The sequence below is a fragment of the Eucalyptus grandis genome, chromosome 8 (assembly GCF_016545825.1).
Source record: "Eucalyptus grandis isolate ANBG69807.140 chromosome 8, ASM1654582v1, whole genome shotgun sequence".
In the NCBI taxonomy this organism is placed as follows: domain Eukaryota; kingdom Viridiplantae; phylum Streptophyta; class Magnoliopsida; order Myrtales; family Myrtaceae; genus Eucalyptus; species Eucalyptus grandis.
This window is the reverse complement of record NC_052619.1, coordinates 49,705,364-49,724,664: the sequence shown is the minus strand read 5'-3', so window position 1 is coordinate 49,724,664 and position 19,301 is coordinate 49,705,364. Positions and strand designations below refer to the sequence as shown.

At 39.5% G+C, this 19,301-nt stretch overlaps 2 protein-coding genes across 4 annotated transcripts; both read left to right on the top strand.

Annotated features, from left to right (window-relative positions):
* Positions 1-1,912: 1,912 nt before the first annotated feature.
* LOC108957765 (leucine-rich repeat protein soc-2 homolog) lies at positions 1,913-19,033 on the top strand. 3 transcript variants are annotated; one of them, XR_005545254.1, is made up of 6 exons: positions 1,913-2,888; positions 3,603-4,764; positions 5,383-5,664; positions 7,720-9,601; positions 13,640-14,746; positions 15,179-15,441. XR_005545254.1 is itself a non-coding variant. In XM_018869015.2 (4 exons), the coding sequence occupies exons 2-4, from the start codon at positions 4,117-4,119 to the stop codon at positions 9,172-9,174; spliced, it is 2,385 nt and encodes a 794-aa protein (XP_018724560.2). In that variant the 5' UTR covers positions 1,913-2,888; positions 3,603-4,116; the 3' UTR covers positions 9,175-10,896. The 3 variants fall into 3 exon arrangements, 2 of the variants coding, with proteins under 2 accessions (XP_018724560.2, XP_039154857.1); XM_018869015.2 differs by lacking the exons at positions 13,640-14,746; positions 15,179-15,441 and having other exon boundaries at positions 7,720-10,896; XM_039298923.1 differs by lacking the exons at positions 1,913-2,888; positions 3,603-4,764; positions 5,383-5,664 and adding an exon at positions 16,713-19,033 and having other exon boundaries at positions 9,174-9,601; positions 15,179-15,457.
* Positions 14,003-14,596, top strand: LOC120287307 (TMV resistance protein N-like). Its single transcript, XM_039300071.1, has one exon. The coding sequence runs from the start codon at positions 14,003-14,005 to the stop codon at positions 14,594-14,596; it is 594 nt and encodes a 197-aa protein (XP_039156005.1).
* Positions 19,034-19,301: the final 268 nt, after the last annotated feature.

The window sequence follows — 19,301 nt, the reverse complement described above, 5'->3', positions numbered from 1 at the left end:
CAAAAGGGTCGCCATAACACTTGAATTAGTAAAAGATAACAAATGTTCCTACACAACACTATACAAGATAACCAATGTTCAATTATTAAAAAATGGTGAAAAATGTATTTTGACACACTGGCCAATATTGGACTAATGTAAAGGTTTCAGATCTAAGATTGGGAAACCAAGATGTGTATTGGCATATTTTAGAGAAAAAAAAAAAAGTCAATCTGAACATACTAATTTTTTTCTGTGCAAAATTTGAACAGACTAATTAGTTGACTTAAAAAACACTATTCAATATCCAATCACTTTACTTAACGTTATTGTCTGGCTGTAAAGAAAAATCCCCCACCTTCTCTGGGGCTGTTTGGTTCAGCATTCCCAAGGGGCTTTCGGCCCCGAAAGCCCCTTGGGAAAAATTTAAACCGTTTGGTTCAGCATTTGAAGCCATACTTGGGGGAATGCTAGCATTTGGAATGCTCTGGAATGCTGAGGGGGGGTTTAATGAATTTTTTTTCTTCCAATATAGCCCTCACTGATAATTGGGTTTTCTTGTTTTACCCTCAAAAATGACTGTTCATCATCTTCCTCGTCTTCCTTGTTTCTTCAAGACCAAAGCTCAGCCGGCGAAGCTCAACCGGCCGGAGCTGGTCGCCCACGCACGGCCGTCGCCACACATCGCCGTGGCCACGCACCACCGTCGCCACACACCGCCGTGGCCACGCACCACCGTCGCGTGGGTCGCGACCTCAGCGGCGTCGCCTGGGTCGCGCGACCCACGCGACGGGCTAAGCGGTGCTCGCTGACCAGATCCGGCACCGCCGTTGCGTGGGTTGCGGCCTCAGGCGGCGTCGCGCGACCCACGCCGCTCAGCCGCCCGATCCGGTGGCCACGCACCGCCGTCGCGTGGGTCGCGGCCTCGGGCGGCGTCGCGCGACCCACGAGACACGGAGCGGTGCTCGCCGACCAGATCCGGCACCGCCATCGCGTGGTCGCGGCCTCGGCGGTGTCGCGCGACCCACGAGGCACGAGCGCGCCGGTGCTCGCCGACCAGATCCGGCACCGCCGTCGCGTGGGTCGCGGCCTCGGCGGCGTCGCGCGACCCACGAGACCCACGAGGCCGGCACCGCCATCGCGTGGGTCGCGGCCTCGGCGGTGTCGCGCGACCCACGAGGCACGATCCGGTGCACCCGGCACCGTCGCCCGGGTCGCGGCCTCGGCGGCGTCGCGCGACCCACGAGACAAGCGAGCGGTGCTCGGCCCGGCCGGATCCGGTCGCCCGAGGCCGCGCGACCCACGGGGACGGCGGTGCGTGGGTTGCGCGACCCGCCGCCTCCCCACCACCACAGCCACCCGCCGCCTCTCCCACCACCCACCGGCCGCCTCCCCCACTAGCTCCGATTGCCTCCCCTCGCTCCCCTCCTCTGCGTCAACACCTCCTCCTTCTTTTTCCTTTTCTTTTTTTCCCTTTTCTTTTCACCTCAAAGCTATTTTGCAAAATGCTACATCAAAATAAGAGTTCCCAAACACTTCAGCATTCACCAAATGCCCATTCTTATGAAGATACTTGGGGAAATGCAAAGCCATTTCCCCAAAGTTGAACCAAACAGCCCCTCTGTCTTCTAGCTCATGTACTTTTTTCGGCATGTAACGGTGAAAAGCGTGAATATATTGGAAGGAAAAAAATAAAAACTCAAATTATTTGCCATTTACTTAAACTACCCAATGTCCTTCCAAAGCCGTTTAAAACATGGAATGTTGTGCTAAATTGATCCCTTCCTTTTTTCTTTTTTAGTTGCCTGTAAGATTTTTCCTTTTCTAATATTCAACTCCCCGTTGTTGGGCCACGTGCATCCCACGTGACTTGGTCTTCACAAATTTTCCTCCAGGAGGACTTTGCCTTTGCCCTTTGCCCTGTATTGTTAAGTTGTTGACTCCTCTCCGTCTCCGTGTGCCTCCATGTTCTGATTTTTGCCGACTCCCTTCGTTTCCCAGTAACTCGCCTTCAACCTTCCTGCATCGACTTTGCCTTCTTCTCTTCAACTTGAGAGGTTATAGTCGATCTTACTCCACTGCACCCTCCCAGTTAGCTCTTTTCGCAGAGCGGTTCTCTCCTGTGGGTGAATACAGCTGAGAGGATCGGCCCACAGATGGAATTCAACGGAAGTCAGGCTCTAATGATCATCCTTGCTTTGACTGTAGGAGGACTGTATGTGCTCTGATTGCGCTTCTGTTCGAGCTATTGTTGGCAGATGATGGGCAGAAAAGAAAACTTTGCTTGGGGACAACTCACGAAATCGAAGAGGGGGGGGGGGGCTCGGAGTCAACCTCGAGAACAGATGATGCGTCTGGAGAAGAGAACGAGGCGCTAAGGAGGGACTCGGCGTCAACCTCAAGAACGGACGATGTGTCGGGGGAAGAGAACGAGGCATTCAACACATCGGGAACAGAGTACGACGTGTTCTTGAGTTTCCGGGGACCAGACACACGCAACAATTTCACCGATTGCCTTTACCGTAGATTGAGACTCGCTGGATTCCATGTCTTTCTAGACAACGAAGAACTCCGAGTCGGCAAAGAAATCAGTGGAGAGCTTTTGAAAGCACTTAACAAGTCTCGAATCTACATACCCATATTCTCTCATGATTACGCTGCCAGCTCGTGGTGTCTCCATGAGGCTGCGCATATGGAAAAATGCACCTCAAAATCAAATGGGAAGAAAGAGATACTTCCCATTTTTTATGATGTGGACCCTGATGATGTTAAACTCAAAACCGAATTATACAAAAATGCCATAGCCAAGCACGAGGAGAAATTCGGCCTTGATGAATTGAAGCGGTGGGAGGCTGCTCTCGTAAAAGTTGCACGTCTCAAGGGATGGGATGGGATCTTAAACGGAAAGGGTAATCTTCTTCAATTTTTTTGGTTCTTGTTAATAGACGCAGTAGCTAGACTTCTCATTTGAAGAAATTTTGTCCTCAAAATTTTAGGAATAAAGCAATGCGACATTTTTTCATTCTAGGAAAAAAATAATAGGGCAAAAAGGTCCACTTCAATTCAATTTATGAGTGAATCTGATGACTCTTACTTGAATCCGGTCCGATAGGTCTAGTGAGAACTTACCAACTAAAATCCGTTCCCCTTTTTTTGGCCCAAAAAAAAAAAACTTGTTTACTTAGATAACAAGAGAACAGTTTTACCTATTAAGAATATCTATTGCGCTTCTTTCGATTTTGCTCAAGTCCCCGAATTTTTCTTTTATCTCAGAATTCAACTGCTACATGAGCTCAATCCTATAAATATATCTCAACAATACTGGCATGTTGCTGCATGTTAGCAGTATGAAAAAAAAAATATTAAATCTTGCTCCGTCCATTCCATCAAGAATATCTCCTTCACGTCAATCGGCTCATGCATTATCTGAATCATCTCTCATACATAAAATTGAGTGACATCCATGAAATTCCAACATGTGTATTAACTGATTGTGCCGCTTAATTTCCACGACTTATTTAACCATATGGTCCCTAGAGAAAGAGAGATCTCATATCCAGGAGGATTTTTACCCTTTTCTTTCATGTCGTTGACTAAAACAAAAATTTTCTATTTTGCTGCAGCCAAGGGGAACTAATTGACTTGGTTGTTGAAGAGGTATTCTGTAGGCTTAATGCCAGATGCGTGGATGTGCCTAAACATCTGATTGAAGATCATCCCCAGATAAAAGCCATAACAGAAAAGTTGTAAGTTGACTCTGATGGTGTATATTTCCTTGGTATTCATGGAGTGGGTGGCATTGGTAAAACAGTACTTGCGAGGATTGTGTTCAACAGATTATCTGATCATTTTGACGGCGTTAGTTTCCTTAATGATGTTCGAGAGTCATCGAATCGTGGTCTTATAAACTTACAAAAAAAGTTATTATCAAGTTTTGTTGGTTCTGTGATTAATGACCAAATTAAAGAGATTGAGGATGGGATCCGTTGGATCAAGAAAGTATGTAATACTAAAAAATGCCTCATTGTTCTTGATGATCTAGACAAAAAAGAGCAACTCGAAAAGCTAGCTGGAGAATCTGATTGGTTTGGTTCTGGTAGCAGGATCATTATCACAACTAGGGACAAAAGTATCCTGATGACTCAAGTGGAATCATCTAATGAACAAGGCCAAAATCAAACCAAAGGAATTTTAGCTTATGAAGTTCGTGAGATGGAATATGGTCGAGCACTTCAGTTATTTTGTAAGCATGCATTCAGAAGAGACTCTCCTGTAGAAGGATATGACCATCTTGCAGAGAAAATTGTCCGTAGAGTAGGGATGCTTCCTTTGGCTGTTGAGGTGATAGGTTCATCTCTTTATTGTGAGGGCTTGGTCCTGGAGGAACATCTTGATAAAATAGAGTTATGGAAAGACACATTGAAGCAATTAGATGAAGGTCCTCACAAGGATGTCCAAGATGCATTAATGATAAGTTATGATCGATTGGAGCCTAAGAACAAAGAAGTATTTTTAGATATTGCTTGCTTTTTCACCAATGAGGACCAAACATATCCAATTATCATGTGGCGTGACCGTAATTACCATCCTTACCATGCAATTAGTATTCTCCTCCTGCGGTCCTTGATAAAAACTAGAGATGGTAAAAAGTTTTGGATGCATGACCAAGTTCGAGATCTGGGAAGGTACATTGTCCTCGAAGAATATCCTTGCAAAGAAAATCCTCACAAATTTAATAGGGTATGGATTCAAGAGGATGCTTTAAAGCTATTGGAGAGAAAAGAGGTAAATGGAAGAGTATGTCATACAATATTTATTTGGAAAGAGAAACTCGTTGAATTTTTTCTTTTAATTTACAGTTAGCTTTGTTTAACTTCCCATTTGTCTTCTTAGTGAGGCAGCTCTCTTTCAAACATTTGGGTCAAAAGGTCTTGTAAATATGTGGAGAGAGACAAGATAGATTGCCTAATAGTTAGCTCTGTTTTCTTGATTCTGTAGAGTAGAAAATAGCTTTTGGGAAATTCTGAAACAACAAAGGACCGATTCACGTGCTATCCGAGCAAAGGCAGAAGAAAACTTGTATGAAGAATTTTTAAATTACTTTCAAACATAATTACACAAAAAACTAAAAACTATGAAGATTGGATTTGACATGGCAATTATATTTCTTGAAAAGTAGAAAATGAGAAAGGGAGAATAAATTTAGGATAAATGTTCAAATGGAGCTGAAATTTTCTGTTAGTCATGTGAACAAAACATATTAAGTCAACTTAGGAGAAGTTGTGTGCCAGGTTGGTTTCCTATAGGAGAAATTGTTTACCAGCGCTCATATGCTTCTTTCTTTATAGCTTTTCGAGAGTTTAAAGTTTTATGAACTCAATAATCTTGAGTCTCTGGTGGCAGAGAAATCCAGATGTAGAAGCATTAAGCCTGACTTCCAATGGCTGTAGCCGCAACTTTACACCTGAAGAGTTTGCCGCTCTACCAAATCTAAGGTTCCTTCGATTGAAAGAGTCTGATTTTTGTGGTGACTTCAAGAATCTTCTTTCGGAGCTAAGATGGCTTTCTTGGCAAACGTGGGAAACAACTTTCCATGCGAATAACTTTCACTTTAGCAATTTGCATGTGCTTGACCTTTCAGATAGCAATATTAGAGATGGTTGGGGTGGGTGGAGCCAAATGAAGGTATGATTTGCCTTACTCTACATACTTCTTTCTGGTCATTACCTCATTTGCGATAATAGAAGCAACATATAATCTTCACTTCTTTATAGGGATAAGTACACTAATGGTGCCATAAGTTGTGTACGGCGCTCACTTTGGTGCCAAAAGTTTTTATCGGATCACTTAAGTGCCAAAAAATTTGAAAAACGCTCACTTTGGTGCCAACTCCGATGAAATTGGCCGGAAATCCGATGTGGCCTTTTTTTTATTAATTTTTGACGCCGACGTGGCTCGTCGGAGAGCTGAGTCAGCATCCAAACACCAAAATGATGTCGTTTGGCATCTTTCCCCCAACTTTGAAACCCTAATCCCCAAATTGAGAGAGAGGGAAGCTCGTCTTCGTGTCTTCTTCTTCCTCGAAGACCCACACCAGCAACGGCACTGGCACGGCACCAGCAACAGCACCGGCAGCACACTAGCAACCACACCAGCAACGCACCAGCAGCAGCAGCGCACCAGCAACCCCTTCGATCCATCTTCTTCCTCCTCCTCCTCCGCCCTCGCCTTCGATTTTTCCTGCAACAATCTCCTCGCTCACCTGGTCGAGCAACTACAATGGTGGCTGAGTGACGGTGGCTGAGCAGCGACGGTGGCCGAGCGACGGCAGGCAAACGACGGTGGCCGAGCGGCGGAAACCCTAATTTTTCCCCATGTGAGCTAAATGGCGTCGTTTCCATGAAGCCATCCATGTAGGACGGCAAAACGACATCGTTTTCTTAAGGAGGACCGAAAACGATGTCATTTAAAGGCCTATCGATTTTTTTTTTTTTTTTTGGCCGGAATCATTTTGCCGGAGGCCAGAATCTTTCGCCGGTGGCACCAAAGTGAGCGTTTTTCCTCCGATTTGGCACTTAAGTGATCCGACGGAAACTTTTGGCACCAAAGTGAGCGCCGTACACAACTTATGGCACCATTAGTGTACTTATCCCATTCTTTATATCATTACCTCATGCAATTTACCCAATGGTTGGATGCACTCCTCATTCTATTTGAGTATAGAACATATTTTGCAGGAGTAAATCCCAAATCTTTTCATATCATAGTAAAATACAATTATGTCCCACATAGAAAATGCCTCATGTGGATTACAACCTTGGTTTTTTAGCTGTGAAAGTTGCTTAAGCTTTGGAAATGGCATATTCCAATAAAATTAGCGTATTCCAATAAATGTAAGTGCCATTTTGCTTCAATATGCACCAGAATATGATTTGAATGACGTAAACTTTGAGTCAAGTTGAGTTAGAAAAGTCAACTGGAATCAAGTTTGAGATTGGTAACATTTAACTTGATGGTTTATTTGGAATAGCTAAGTTGATTATTTGAATCAAGGCGAGCTTGAGCTTCATAATATTTGATTCAAGCGGCTCACTAGCCTAATTTAAGAGCTGATTGTCCATGTTTTGTTTATGATCTATGTTATGTTTATGATTACGTTACTGAACTGTAAATAAATGAAAATTCCATTACTTTTACTTTTCTATTTTACCTGAGTTAATGAGCGAAGGCTCAAGCTTTACATTGAATCAAATCAGATCTCACACGGGGGTTGAATGCGGTGATGTTGAAGATTGTTGTCCAAGGTGGTGTGCTGGTGGTCAATGGCAGTGGGTGGAGAAAAACTAGGGGTGCTGGTATTTAGTGCTTGTGGGTGATCTGGGAATTAGAGTCTTCTGTATTTTCGTAGCAATGATACTTTAGCCTTTTGTTTATGGACTTTTGTTATAAGAAGGGAACTAAGGGTTTTTGAAAATAAAGCACGTGAAGTAAAAGGTGGGATGGTCCTTTGTTACCTGTGGCATAAATGTGACTCCTAACAGGGGCCTAACTCCCAGGTCGGGGATTTTTCTAAAAAAATTAAAGTATGAGAGTTATTTGCAGCAACCCTAAAAATACTGGGAAATTCAAATTACCTAGATTATCCTAAATAATGACTTATGAATAATAAGCTTATTAGTAATATTACGACACATGCTGATGTTTCTCATTTATTTTTTCATGTTGACTTTTTTTCTGCAGATGGATAGATTGAAGATTCTAGATCTGACGGGTTGCGTAAGGTTAAAAAAGACACCCGAGTTCTCTAATTTCATGTCTTTGGAGAAGCTAATTCTTGCTAGGTGTGTCGAGTTAACCACAATTGACCGCTCCATTAATAAGCTAGAACACCTAACTTCTTTGAATATCAAGGGATGCAGGTTGCTTGGGGAGTTACCCGAAGAAGTCAGTGCTCTACAATCTTTGACAGAGGTTATCATGCCCCAAACTTTTCAATGCTTCAAACTTTTGGAGGCATTTGGCAATCTGAAATCTTTGTTGAGTTTGATATTAGACGAGCACCTTGGAATCAGCCAACTTCCAAGCTATATTGGAGGGTTAGTGAAAGTTACATATTTATCTTTACGTTGGTGTATGGGGATAGAGAAGCTTCCATGCTCTCTTGGAAAAATGGAAATGTTGGGCGAGTTGGATTTATCAATGTCAGGAATAGTTGAACTACCTGATTCCATTGGAGATATGAAGAAACTAAAAGTCATTAGAGTAAGCTATACAATGATAAGAAATTTTCCTCATGCGATTGGACAAGTGGAGATGCTTGAAGAGTTACATGCCAAGAAATGTTGGGATCTGACAGATGAAAATCTAGAGGAAATTGGGAAGCTATCCCATTTGAAGATATTGGACTTATCATATACTCATGTATCTAGATTCTCCACGGTGCTAGGTTGTCTCTCTCATCTCCACACACTTGAATTGGGTTCGAGTGACCTTCAGGAGGTACCTGATCTTCCCTCAAGTTTGACACGCCTTCACATGCAAGCATGTCAGTTCCAATCTATCCTTGACCTCTCAAGTCTCGTTAATTTAGATTATCTGGAATTATCTAGATTAACTGTTTCAAGAGAGAAACCTGACCCAAGTTGGACAAACAATTTGCCAGTTAAACAACTGATCCATCCGCTTCCAAGTGGCTTGTCAACTTTGAAATGCAGGGGCATCATGCTACTACCATCTCTTTCCAACTTGAGAAAATTATCAGTTCTGTGTGTCATTGAATATCCAATGCCATACTTCTCTATCTCTCAGGAGCTAATACATTTAACAGAATTGAAACTAAGTAAGTGCAAATTTGTTGAGATAATATATGTGTCATGCTTGAAGAATCTACAGCACCTAGAACTAAACAGATTGGACAGGCTGGTTAAGATTGAAGGTTTGTTAGAATTGGCATCCTTGTTGTACTTTCGTATTTCTGACTGCTATAGGATAAAAAGGTTACCCAACTTATCAAAGTTAGATAAGCTACAACACATTGAGCTAGAAGCTTGTCCAAAAATAAAAGCGATTGAGGGCATCAAGGGCTTAGAAAGGTTGGTGTGGGATAATCGTGGTTGCATTGTACTAGAGAGATTGCTGGATGTCTCAAGATCGACTTGGATTTCCCGCAAAACACCAGAGTGCCAGGTTTCCTGAGTTTTAATGGACCGGACACTTCTTACAGCATTGTCGATGTCCTTTACAAGAATTTGGTTCGTAACCAAATTTCGGTTATCAGGGATGATGACATATTGAGCTTTGGTGATGGAATTGGTGAAGAGCTTCCGCAAGCACTCAACGACTGCCATATCTACATACCCTTCTTATCTAAGAACTATGCTTCTAACTGGTGGTGTCTCCGTGAATTAGCCCACATGGTAAAATGCATGTCAAACTCACATGGGAAAAAAGTAATCCTGCCCATTTTCTATGATGTGGAGGTTGATGATGTTAATCTTAAAAGCGCTTTGTACAGAAGTGCCCTAGATAAGCATAGGTGGAAATTTGGCAATGAAGTGGAGGAATGGGAAATGGCTCTAAGACAGATTGCGCACATAAGGCGGTTCAACATGAATGGTAACAGGTAATGCTGCTATCTTTTATTAACCGGACCAAATTGAACTTTAGCACCATAGAATTTCATGATAAAAAAAATGTAAACTTCTGCACAGAAACAGTCGAGGACACTCAAGTGATTTCTTATGCTTTGTATGAAAGAGTTTCTTAGGTCGGTGAAGAAAAAGAAGGCAAAGAAATTTGAGGTGAAGAAAATGTTTTCTTTGGGTTGGCTGGAGTTGTAGGGTGCGGAGGTGAAGATAGTGTAGGGATATGAAAATGAAGAATGAAAATTGAAAATTGGCATATATATTTCTTTGTATTTTGACTTCTATGAAGTTAATTTGTTTGCAACGCCCGATAAAATTCGTTTTCTGAACGATGTATCCAGACGATGTATACAGAAAGCCTATTGTTAAAGCAGAGAAGGTTGCCTGGGCTGGACATCTCATTCTCCTATGAAAATTGAAGGATTTAGATAGGCTTTGGATAATTACTATATAATCCTTCACAATTTTGTCAATTTTTATTACTTTTGAGAATTCATTTGGAAATGAGAGAAAAAAGTGGGAATTTCTCCCCTGCTTTCTTGACACCTCGGCGAGAAACATAGTTGGTTGACTTGGCAAAAATTTATTTTACTTCCATATCAGCATCTGCATTTTAGGATTCAACCCAGACATGGTAAATTCTTTCCACTCTGAATCTTGCTTTCCAAACGGAGTGTTTTTGTTTAGGATACAACTAAAGAATAGAAAACAAGGCACTCAAAAAGAACGAAGAAAATTTCTATAAATGGAGAAAAAGGGTGATTTAAAATTAATCTAGTAAATTGATTTAAATTTTCACAAGATGTAAAGAAGTTCGTTGGAGTTTAGAACACGTATGAGATTCATGAGGTAAATCATTTAACTCTCTTGGCCATTTTAAGTTTCCGATTTATCGTTGGTTTGATGTTACACAATTATCATTTTTTCTTATTGAGGTAACATAGTGTATAAGCTTCTGTAGAATTTTCTAATAATCTTTGAGTTGAAAGTCGTTTTGAGTGCATTTTATGATATAAAGTAATGATAAAAGGTGCTTTGAAATAATCACTTCAATTGTCTCCATAACAGGAACATAAAAGGTAGTGCAAAAGTGTTAATCCAGAATAAATGCAGTGGTTCCTGGAGTGAAATGAAATTAATGAGTCTTAAATTTATGTATAGATGGAGTGACTAAGAATGATCAATTTTAAGCATATATACATTGTGAAAAATTTGATAACACCTTTCAAGAGCCAGAAAAATTGCTAAAAAAATTAGATAACATCCTCCAAGAGCGAGAAAAATTACTAAAAAAATCATAAACCTATTACAATTGTGTTGATTAAGTCTTAAACATTTTTTTTTTGGCCAATTGAGTCCTAAATCATTTGCATTTGAGTCAATTCAATCTATATGGCCAATTTTGGTTGGCTAGCTCTAACATGGATGTGATGCGGCCGGTGCTAAAGTAGACAATTTTTAATAATATTTTAATACTTTTTTTGATTTTTTTTTGTTGATTTTTTTGAATTTATTTATTTTCTTTCACTTTTTTTTTCCCTTCACTTCTTACTCCAACTAGTCACTGGACCTTGACAATCAGCCAAAGGCGAGGGCCGGTGAGCTTGTTGACCTTGCCTAGGCTGCCTATGTGGTTGGTGAGGCAAGGTTGAGACTTGCCTAGCCACTAGTGAGACCCAAGCCATCGTCAGAGCTGCTAGGTTGAAGGCTGTGACCTCTTGCAAGGGCAAGTCTTGCGTAGCCCAGCCCAGCCTAAGCCGCCCTCGTGGCCTTTGGCGAGCGCAACCCCATGGGGCAAGGCTGATAAAATCAACCTTGCCGACCCTCGCCTCTAGTTGGTCGTCGAGGTCTAGTGACCAACTGGAAGAGAAAGAAAGGGAAAGACAAAAAAAAAAAAAAAAAAAAAGAAAAGGAAAAAGAAATGAAAATAACTAAATAAATAGTTTGAACTATTAAAATATTATTAAAAATTGTTCACATTAATGTTGGTTGTGTCATATACAACAGCTGGTATCTATGTTAGTGCCAACTAGTCAAAATTAGCTGGATGAACTAAATTGACACAAACGTAAATATTTTAAGACTCGATTGACAAATAATAATAATAATAATAATAATAATAATAATTAATAATAATAATAATAATAATAATAATAATAATAATAATAATAATAATAATAATAATAATAATAATAAGTTTAAGATTAAATTGACACAATTGTAATAGATTTTGGAATGTTTTGGTAATTTTTCTTCCAAGAGCCTGCCATTGAATGATAAACTGAATTTTGCAACAACCAATGTAGAATTGTCGATGTGATGGTTTTTTCTACCTTGGAATGTGCCCTTCAACCAAAAAAGAAGATCAAGTCTTTGAATTATAATTATTCATGTATTTGTTATGTATTATGTTTTTATTATTTTGTACCCTTGGAAGGGGGTGTGTAATGGGTTAAAGTGGTATTTTTTATTATTTAATTTTGTGTCCAATGCTCCTTGCCTTCTTTAATTCAAATAAAAATAAATAAAATACATAAGAAGACAAAATTTCCACCACTAACCTCAGGATTAATATGATTTTATTAATAAAAAATAATTAAAAGTTAAAAAGTTAAATGATGAAAAAAAGGGAAAATTTTCAATAAGGGTTCGAAGTGCCCTCGATTTCTAAAATGAGGACATGAAGTAAATATATCTCAAATAGAAATATGAAGTACTTTCATTTTCTCAATAAGGGCATGGAGTGGCCATGTTAGTCTCAAAGAAGGAGTAAAACCTCATCGACTGGTGAGAGCATTTTCATAATTTACTTTTTCTTATTTTCTTTCATTTTTCTATTATTTTATCTCCAACCCTCAAGTGGGAGCGCTGGACTGCCCTCTTGTCTGGTTTTTTGTTTTTAATTTTTATTTTTTTAGAATTAGTCTTTTTTATGGAAAAAATAGAAAAAGGAAAAAAGAAAGCAAAAAAGGGAAGAAAATAAGAAAATATAACGGATAGAAATGCCCTAGACCAGTCGATGAAGTGAGGTCCTTCTTTGAGACTGACATGGCCATTTATAGTCCTTATTTGAAGCAAGGCTCACTTCAGGCCCTTTTTTTGAGAAATAGAGAGCACTTCGGACTCTTATTTGAAATTTTCCTAAAAAAAGAGATAAATAAGTATGAATATTTAGGAAAAATTATCTGATATGGTTATTACTTAAAGGCCAAGTGACAGTAAATCTCTATATTTTTAACACTCTCCAATTTTATCCTAACCTTTAAACCTATCAGAAAAGTAGCCAAAACTCTCTAAGTTGTATCAAAACTATTCCAATCCATTTAATACCATTTATGAGAGGAATATTCGGTTAGATTCTTTCTCGACTTTCAATTTTGCCTATAGAAGAAGAAGATTTATCTAGTTCTAGTATTCAAGGGAGGACATTTAAGGGAAAATAATGTAACGGATGCATAAGGGAGAATATTTATTTATCTTCATATCAGCTAATTTTTGTTTATTAAATGTATTTACAAATTTTTGATATGGAGAAAAAGTGAAAAATTAGGTTCTTCTATGCAATATTCAGATAGATCTAGTGTGAACTTACCAAATAATATTTGTTCACTTTTTTACGCCAAAAATAAAACCTTTTCACGAAGAAAATAATAAAACAGTTTTACCTATAAAGAATATCTATTGTGCTTATCACTTTGGATTTTATGAAAAAATCCGAGCATTATGAAAAAAAATATAATTTTCTTAAGTTTTGTTAATCTTACTACATCCATTCCATCAAGAATGTATACTTCATATCAGTCAGCTCATGCATTATCTAAAGCATCTCCAATACATCAAATTGAGCGGCTTTTCATGAAATTCGAGTGTACGTGTCAGCTTACTATTGTGCTTAATTTCCATCCATAGAAACTGAAACGGTTGACTTATTTAACCATGGGATCGTCATATCCGAAAGAAATTTATACCCATCTTTCATGTCATTGACGAAAAACGTATTTCTTGCTTTGTTGCAGCCATGGAGAACTAATTGAATTGTTAGAGAGGTTTCACACAAGCTTAGGGGCAAAAATGTGGATGTCCCTGAACATTTGGTTGAGGATCACAGACATATAGAAGCGATAATAGATAAATTGGATGTTGACTCTGGTGGTGTGCGTTTTGTTGGGATACATGGAATGGGTGGTATCGGTAAAACAACACTTGCGAAGGTTGTGTTCAACAAATTACTTTTTCAGTTTGACAGTGTTAGTTTCCTCCACAATGTTCGAGAATCGTCCCGACATAGTCTTGATGGTCTTGTAAACTTGTAGAAAAAGTTATTATCGAATCTTATTGGTTCTGGAGATACTATCTGAATCAAAGACATAGGTGATGGGATGGCTCAAATCAAGAGAGTATGTAGGACTAAAAAGGTTCTCATGGTTCTTGATGATCTAGACAAGAAAGAGCAACTCCAAAAGCTAGCCGGAAAATCTGATTGGTTTGGTTTGGGTAGCAGGATCATTATCACAACTAGGGACGAAAGTATCTTGATGACTCAAGTGGAATCATTCGGTGAAGTGGTCCTAAATCAACCTAAAGGAATTTTGGCTTATGAAGTTTATGAAATGGAATTTGGTCGAGCACTTCTGTTGTTTAGTGAGCACGCATTCAGAAGAGACGATCCCATAGGAGAATATGAGCATCTTGCAGAGAAAATTGTCCGTAGAGTGGGAATGCTTCCTTTGGCTGTCGTGGAGATAGGTTCAAGTCTTCGTTCCAGTCAAAAAATTGTAGAATGGGAAGATAGGTTGATGCAGTTAAATAAAGGTCCTTTGAAGGTTGTCTGCGATGCATTTTATGAAGGATTAGCATATGAGGAAAAAGAAGTATTTTTGGATATTGCTTGCTTTTTCACCAACGAGGACCAAACTTATTCATATATCATGTGGGATGATTATCAGAGTGCAATTAGTGTCCTCCTCCAATAGTCCTTGATAAAAATTAGAAATGATAAATTTTGGATGCATGACCAATTATGAGATCTGGGAAGGAAAATCATAGTTGAAAAATATCCTCACGAATGTAGGAGGGTGTGGATTCATGAGCGTGTTGTTGCAATGCTATGGGACAGAAAAGAGGTAAAATGGAAGACTATGTCACATTATTTTTATTTGGAAAGAGAAACTTCTTGCATTTTTGCTTTCATTTTATTGTTAGCTTGTTTAACTTCCCATGAGAGCTCTCTCAAACATTTGGGTCAAAAGATCTTTTAAATAGGTGGAGAGAGACCAAATTTTTTTTTCTAGATTTGTTGAGTAGTACATTGTTTTCTGGAAGTTCTGAAACAACAAAGCGCCGTTTCACGAGCAATCTGAGAAAAGTCAGAAGAAAGCTAGTGGTATGAAGAGTTTTTAACTTACTTTCAAACACAATTAGAGAAAAAAAAACTATGAAGATTGTAATTAATATGCATAATATTTTTCTTGAATTGTAGAATATGGAAAATGGACAAATGATTTATAAGATATCTTCAAATGTATGCTTAACTAATCTCGAGTCTCTGTTGGCAGAGAAATCAAGGTCTGGAAGCCCTAAGCCTGAATTCTAGTGGTGGCTGGAGGAGCATCTATACGGCTGAAGAATTAGCTACTGCATCAAAATTAAGGTTCCTTAGAATGAAAGGCCTAGATGGCATCTTTGAGAATCTTCTTCCGAAGCTAGGAAGGCCTTTTGGGGAAACATTGGGGATGGCTTTTCATGCAAATAACTTTCACTTCAGTAATTTGGTCATGTTTGACCTTTCAGATAGCAATATTGGAGATGGCCGGGATGGATGGAGCCAAATGAAGGTATGATATGCCTTACTCTATGTACTTCTTTCTATCATCACCTCATTTGCAATGATAGAAGCAAGACATATTTTACTTCTTTGCATCATTACCCCATACGATTGACCTAAAGGTTGCATGCACTCCCCATCTCGTCTGAGTGTAGAATATATTTTTCATGAATCAAAGTAAAATATCCCACATAAAAAATGCTCCATGGGGTTTATAACCTTGATTTTGTAGTTATGAAAGTTGCTTACTTAGGATTTGGAGTTGGTGTACTCTGATAAAGTAGCCGTTTTGCATCAATAAGTTGATGATTTAAATTAAGGCGATCTTGACCATCAAGAGACTTTATTCAAGGGGCTTACTAACCTAATTTAATAGTTAAGTGTTTCTTTATAATTACATTAATGAACTGTCAAATAAATGAAAATTACATTGTCTATGCTTTTGTAATTAATTCGAGTTAATGAGCGAAGGCTAGAGTATTACATTGAATCTAGTTTTTAACCACAACGTCAAATCAAATCTCAGAGAAATCTATGGTATAGATTCGGGGTGGAGAACAGATGTGATGGAGTGCCTTTTCCATTTTTAAAATTAATTTTAAGTCAGTTTTTGAGCTACAAAAATTGTGTGAAATCAATTTAGCTCGATTGGGTACCCTCCCCACTAACAGTTGCCATTTAGTCACTTCTTGTGATCTTTCTACAATTTTTCAACTTAAAATGGATGCTCCTATTAAGTTGAAGGTAGAATGCCCAAAATCATTCTCACCTTTTAAATCAACTTCACTTTGCATCATTCAATTTTGTTAATTTTGGTTGTTAATGTGCAAGTGTGAGTATGCATGTAGGCTATTATGCAAATACCTATTTTACAAATATCTTATGCACACTAGATTTTCCTAGAAATTGCATTGATTATTTTAACAATTTTTTAATCCATCACTTTATATCTCTGACTATTAAGTAGGCTTTACATTACACTTGAGAGAGGGGGGAGGAGAGAGAGTAGAGATTGTGGTCGGAGGTGGTGTGCTGGTGCCCGGTGGTGACGGGTGGAGAAAAACTTAGCGTGTTGTTATTTGGGGTTTGTGGGTGATTTGGGAATTATACCTTTTTGTGTTTTCATAGCGAGGATACTTTAGTCTTTTGGCTATGGAGTTTTGTTCTAAGACACATACTTCTGCAAATGGCAAAAAACCTTAAAGTTTTGGACCTGACAAACTGCAAATGCTTAACAAGGACACCTGACTTGTCTGACTTCCTTGATTTGGAGATATTGATACTCGCTGGCTGCTCCAAATTGATTACGGTTGATTGCTCCATTGGTAAGCTACAGCTCTTAAAAACTCTCAATATGGATAGATGTGACTCTGTTGAGGAGTTGCTTGAAGAGGTTGATTCTTTAGAATCTTTGACAGAGTTCATCATCTCTGGATCTTCTAAATTGGTCACACTCATGGAGAGTGTTGGCAATTTGAAATCTTTGTCAAGCTTCAGTGTAAATTATTGCAAGGGAAGCAACAAACTCTTGAACTCTATTGGAGGATTAACAAGAATCACACATTTCTCTATAAAAGGATGTGAGAGGATAAAGAAGCTCCCGCACTCTCTCGGAGGATTACAATCATTGGTCGAGTTGGATTTATCATTCTCAAGAATAGACAGTCTCCCCAATTCCATTGGAAATCTGAAGAAACTCAAAGCCATCAAGATGGGACATACAAAGTTAAAAAGGTTACCAAACGCAATTGGACAACTAGAAATGCTTGAAGAGTTACATTGCCCAGAGTGTCCGGATCTATCAGGCAAAGTCCCAAATGCTATTGGGAGTCTTTTCCATTTGCGGATCTTGGACTTGTCATGTACTCGTATTTCTAGTTTGCCAGACACGATCACTCATCTCTCTCGCCTAGAAGAGTTACATGTCCGGGGTTGTGGGGATCTAATGGATGAAATCTTAGATGCAATTGGCAGACTATCCTGCTTGAGGATCTTGGACTTCTCTCATACTCCTATTTCTAGATTGCCTGCCACGATCACTCATCTCTCTCACCTAGAAGAGTTACATGTCCAAGGTTGTTGGCATCTAGGTGAAATCCTAGATGCAATTGGCGGACTACCCCACTTGAGGATCTTGGACTTCTCTAATACTATTATTTCTGCTTTGCCTGCCACGATCACTCATCTCTCTCGCCTAGAAGAGTTACGTGTCCAAGGTTGTTGGCATCTTATAGGTAAAATCTCAGATGCAATTGGCAGACTATCCCGCTTGAGGATCTTGGACTTCTCTCGAACTGGTATTTCTGGTTTGCCTGTCACAATCACTCATCTCTCTCACCTGGAAGAGTTACGTGTCCAAGGTTGTTGGCGTCTTACAGGTGAAATCCCATATGCAATTGGCAGACTATCCTGCTTGAGGATCTTGGAATTCTCTAATACTTTTATTTCTGCTTTGCCTGCCACAATCACTCATCTCTCTCACCTAGAAGAGTTACGTGTCCAAGATTGTTGGCATCTTATAGGTGAAATCCCATATGCAATTGGCGGACTATCCCACTTGAGGATCTTGGACTTCTCTAGAACTAGTATTTCTGGTTTGCCTGTCACGATCAGTTGTCTCGCTTGCCTCAAAGAACTTGTGTTGGGGGGCTGCCGGGAGCTTCAACTAGTGCCACAGCTTCCCTCGAGTTTGATAAGCCTTATCCTTGATGCTTATCATTGTGAAATCATCCCAGACCTCTTTAACTTAGTTACTTTAGGTCACCTGAACTTGTCTTTTCATACGTATGATCTCGAGGCTCCTCACCAGTCAGAGGAAATTCTGTCCCCTTGGAAGATTGTAGAATCCATCCATCGGCTTCCATCTAGTTTGTCAACTTTGCATCTCACAGGTATATTGCCACCGCAGCGATTCTCCAACTTTAGGAACCTGTCAAGTCTCTCCATTTCTAAATGCTCAATGGCACATCTCCCGGTGCTTGAACACTTGGAGAAGTTGAGGAAATTGTCCATAGAAGACTGTCCATCCCTCGAGAGAATTCCTGATCTATCATGCTTGAAGAATCTAGAAACTTTGTGTCTGTCTACATTGGGAAGTCTTGTGGAGGTACAAGGTTTGGGCGAGTTGGAATCGTTGGAGTCACTACAGATTATCTGGTGTGAGTCATTAGATGGATTACCTCAACTATCAAAGTTGGCAAAGATCAAACTTTTTTGGCTAGACAACTGCCAAGTGCTACGGGCTGTCGAGGGTCTCAGTCCCTTACAATGTTTGAAGCATTTGACTATCATGGGTTGCATGTCCCTGGAAAGGTTGCCTGATTATCCGAGATGGACTGAGCTAGACACCGATTGGAAAGCACCAGAAACATCGAGTGCTAATTAGGAGTGGCCAAGAACGTCAGGCCCTGCGTCTATATCAGGAGCTAGCATCAATCAATGCGTTACCTAGATTTTGTACCCTTGTAAGTCTTGTCTCTCCATTTATTTGTGCAGAGTGGGCTCCTGATAACGAAATACGTGGCTTGTCCATATATATTAGTTTGTCCCACAAATTCATTAACGACGATGAGCATTTCATTCTTCATTTCTTGATGAGATGCACATGAACTGTTTTAGAAAAGTTTCATATCGGAAAATTAATATGATGTGAAGTAATTAATATATCCTAATAGATCCACAATTCATTACCTTAAAATTTTTACTGAAGGTGGATTTAACTACATATGTCAATGAACTTAGATTTTGGCTCCCTCCCGGGTTAAGGTATCAGAAATTCGTGTCTTCTTCTCTTACTTTCGTGCTCCTAACACTCCTATCCATTCCTTGCTTTTATAACTTTTATCAATATAGTA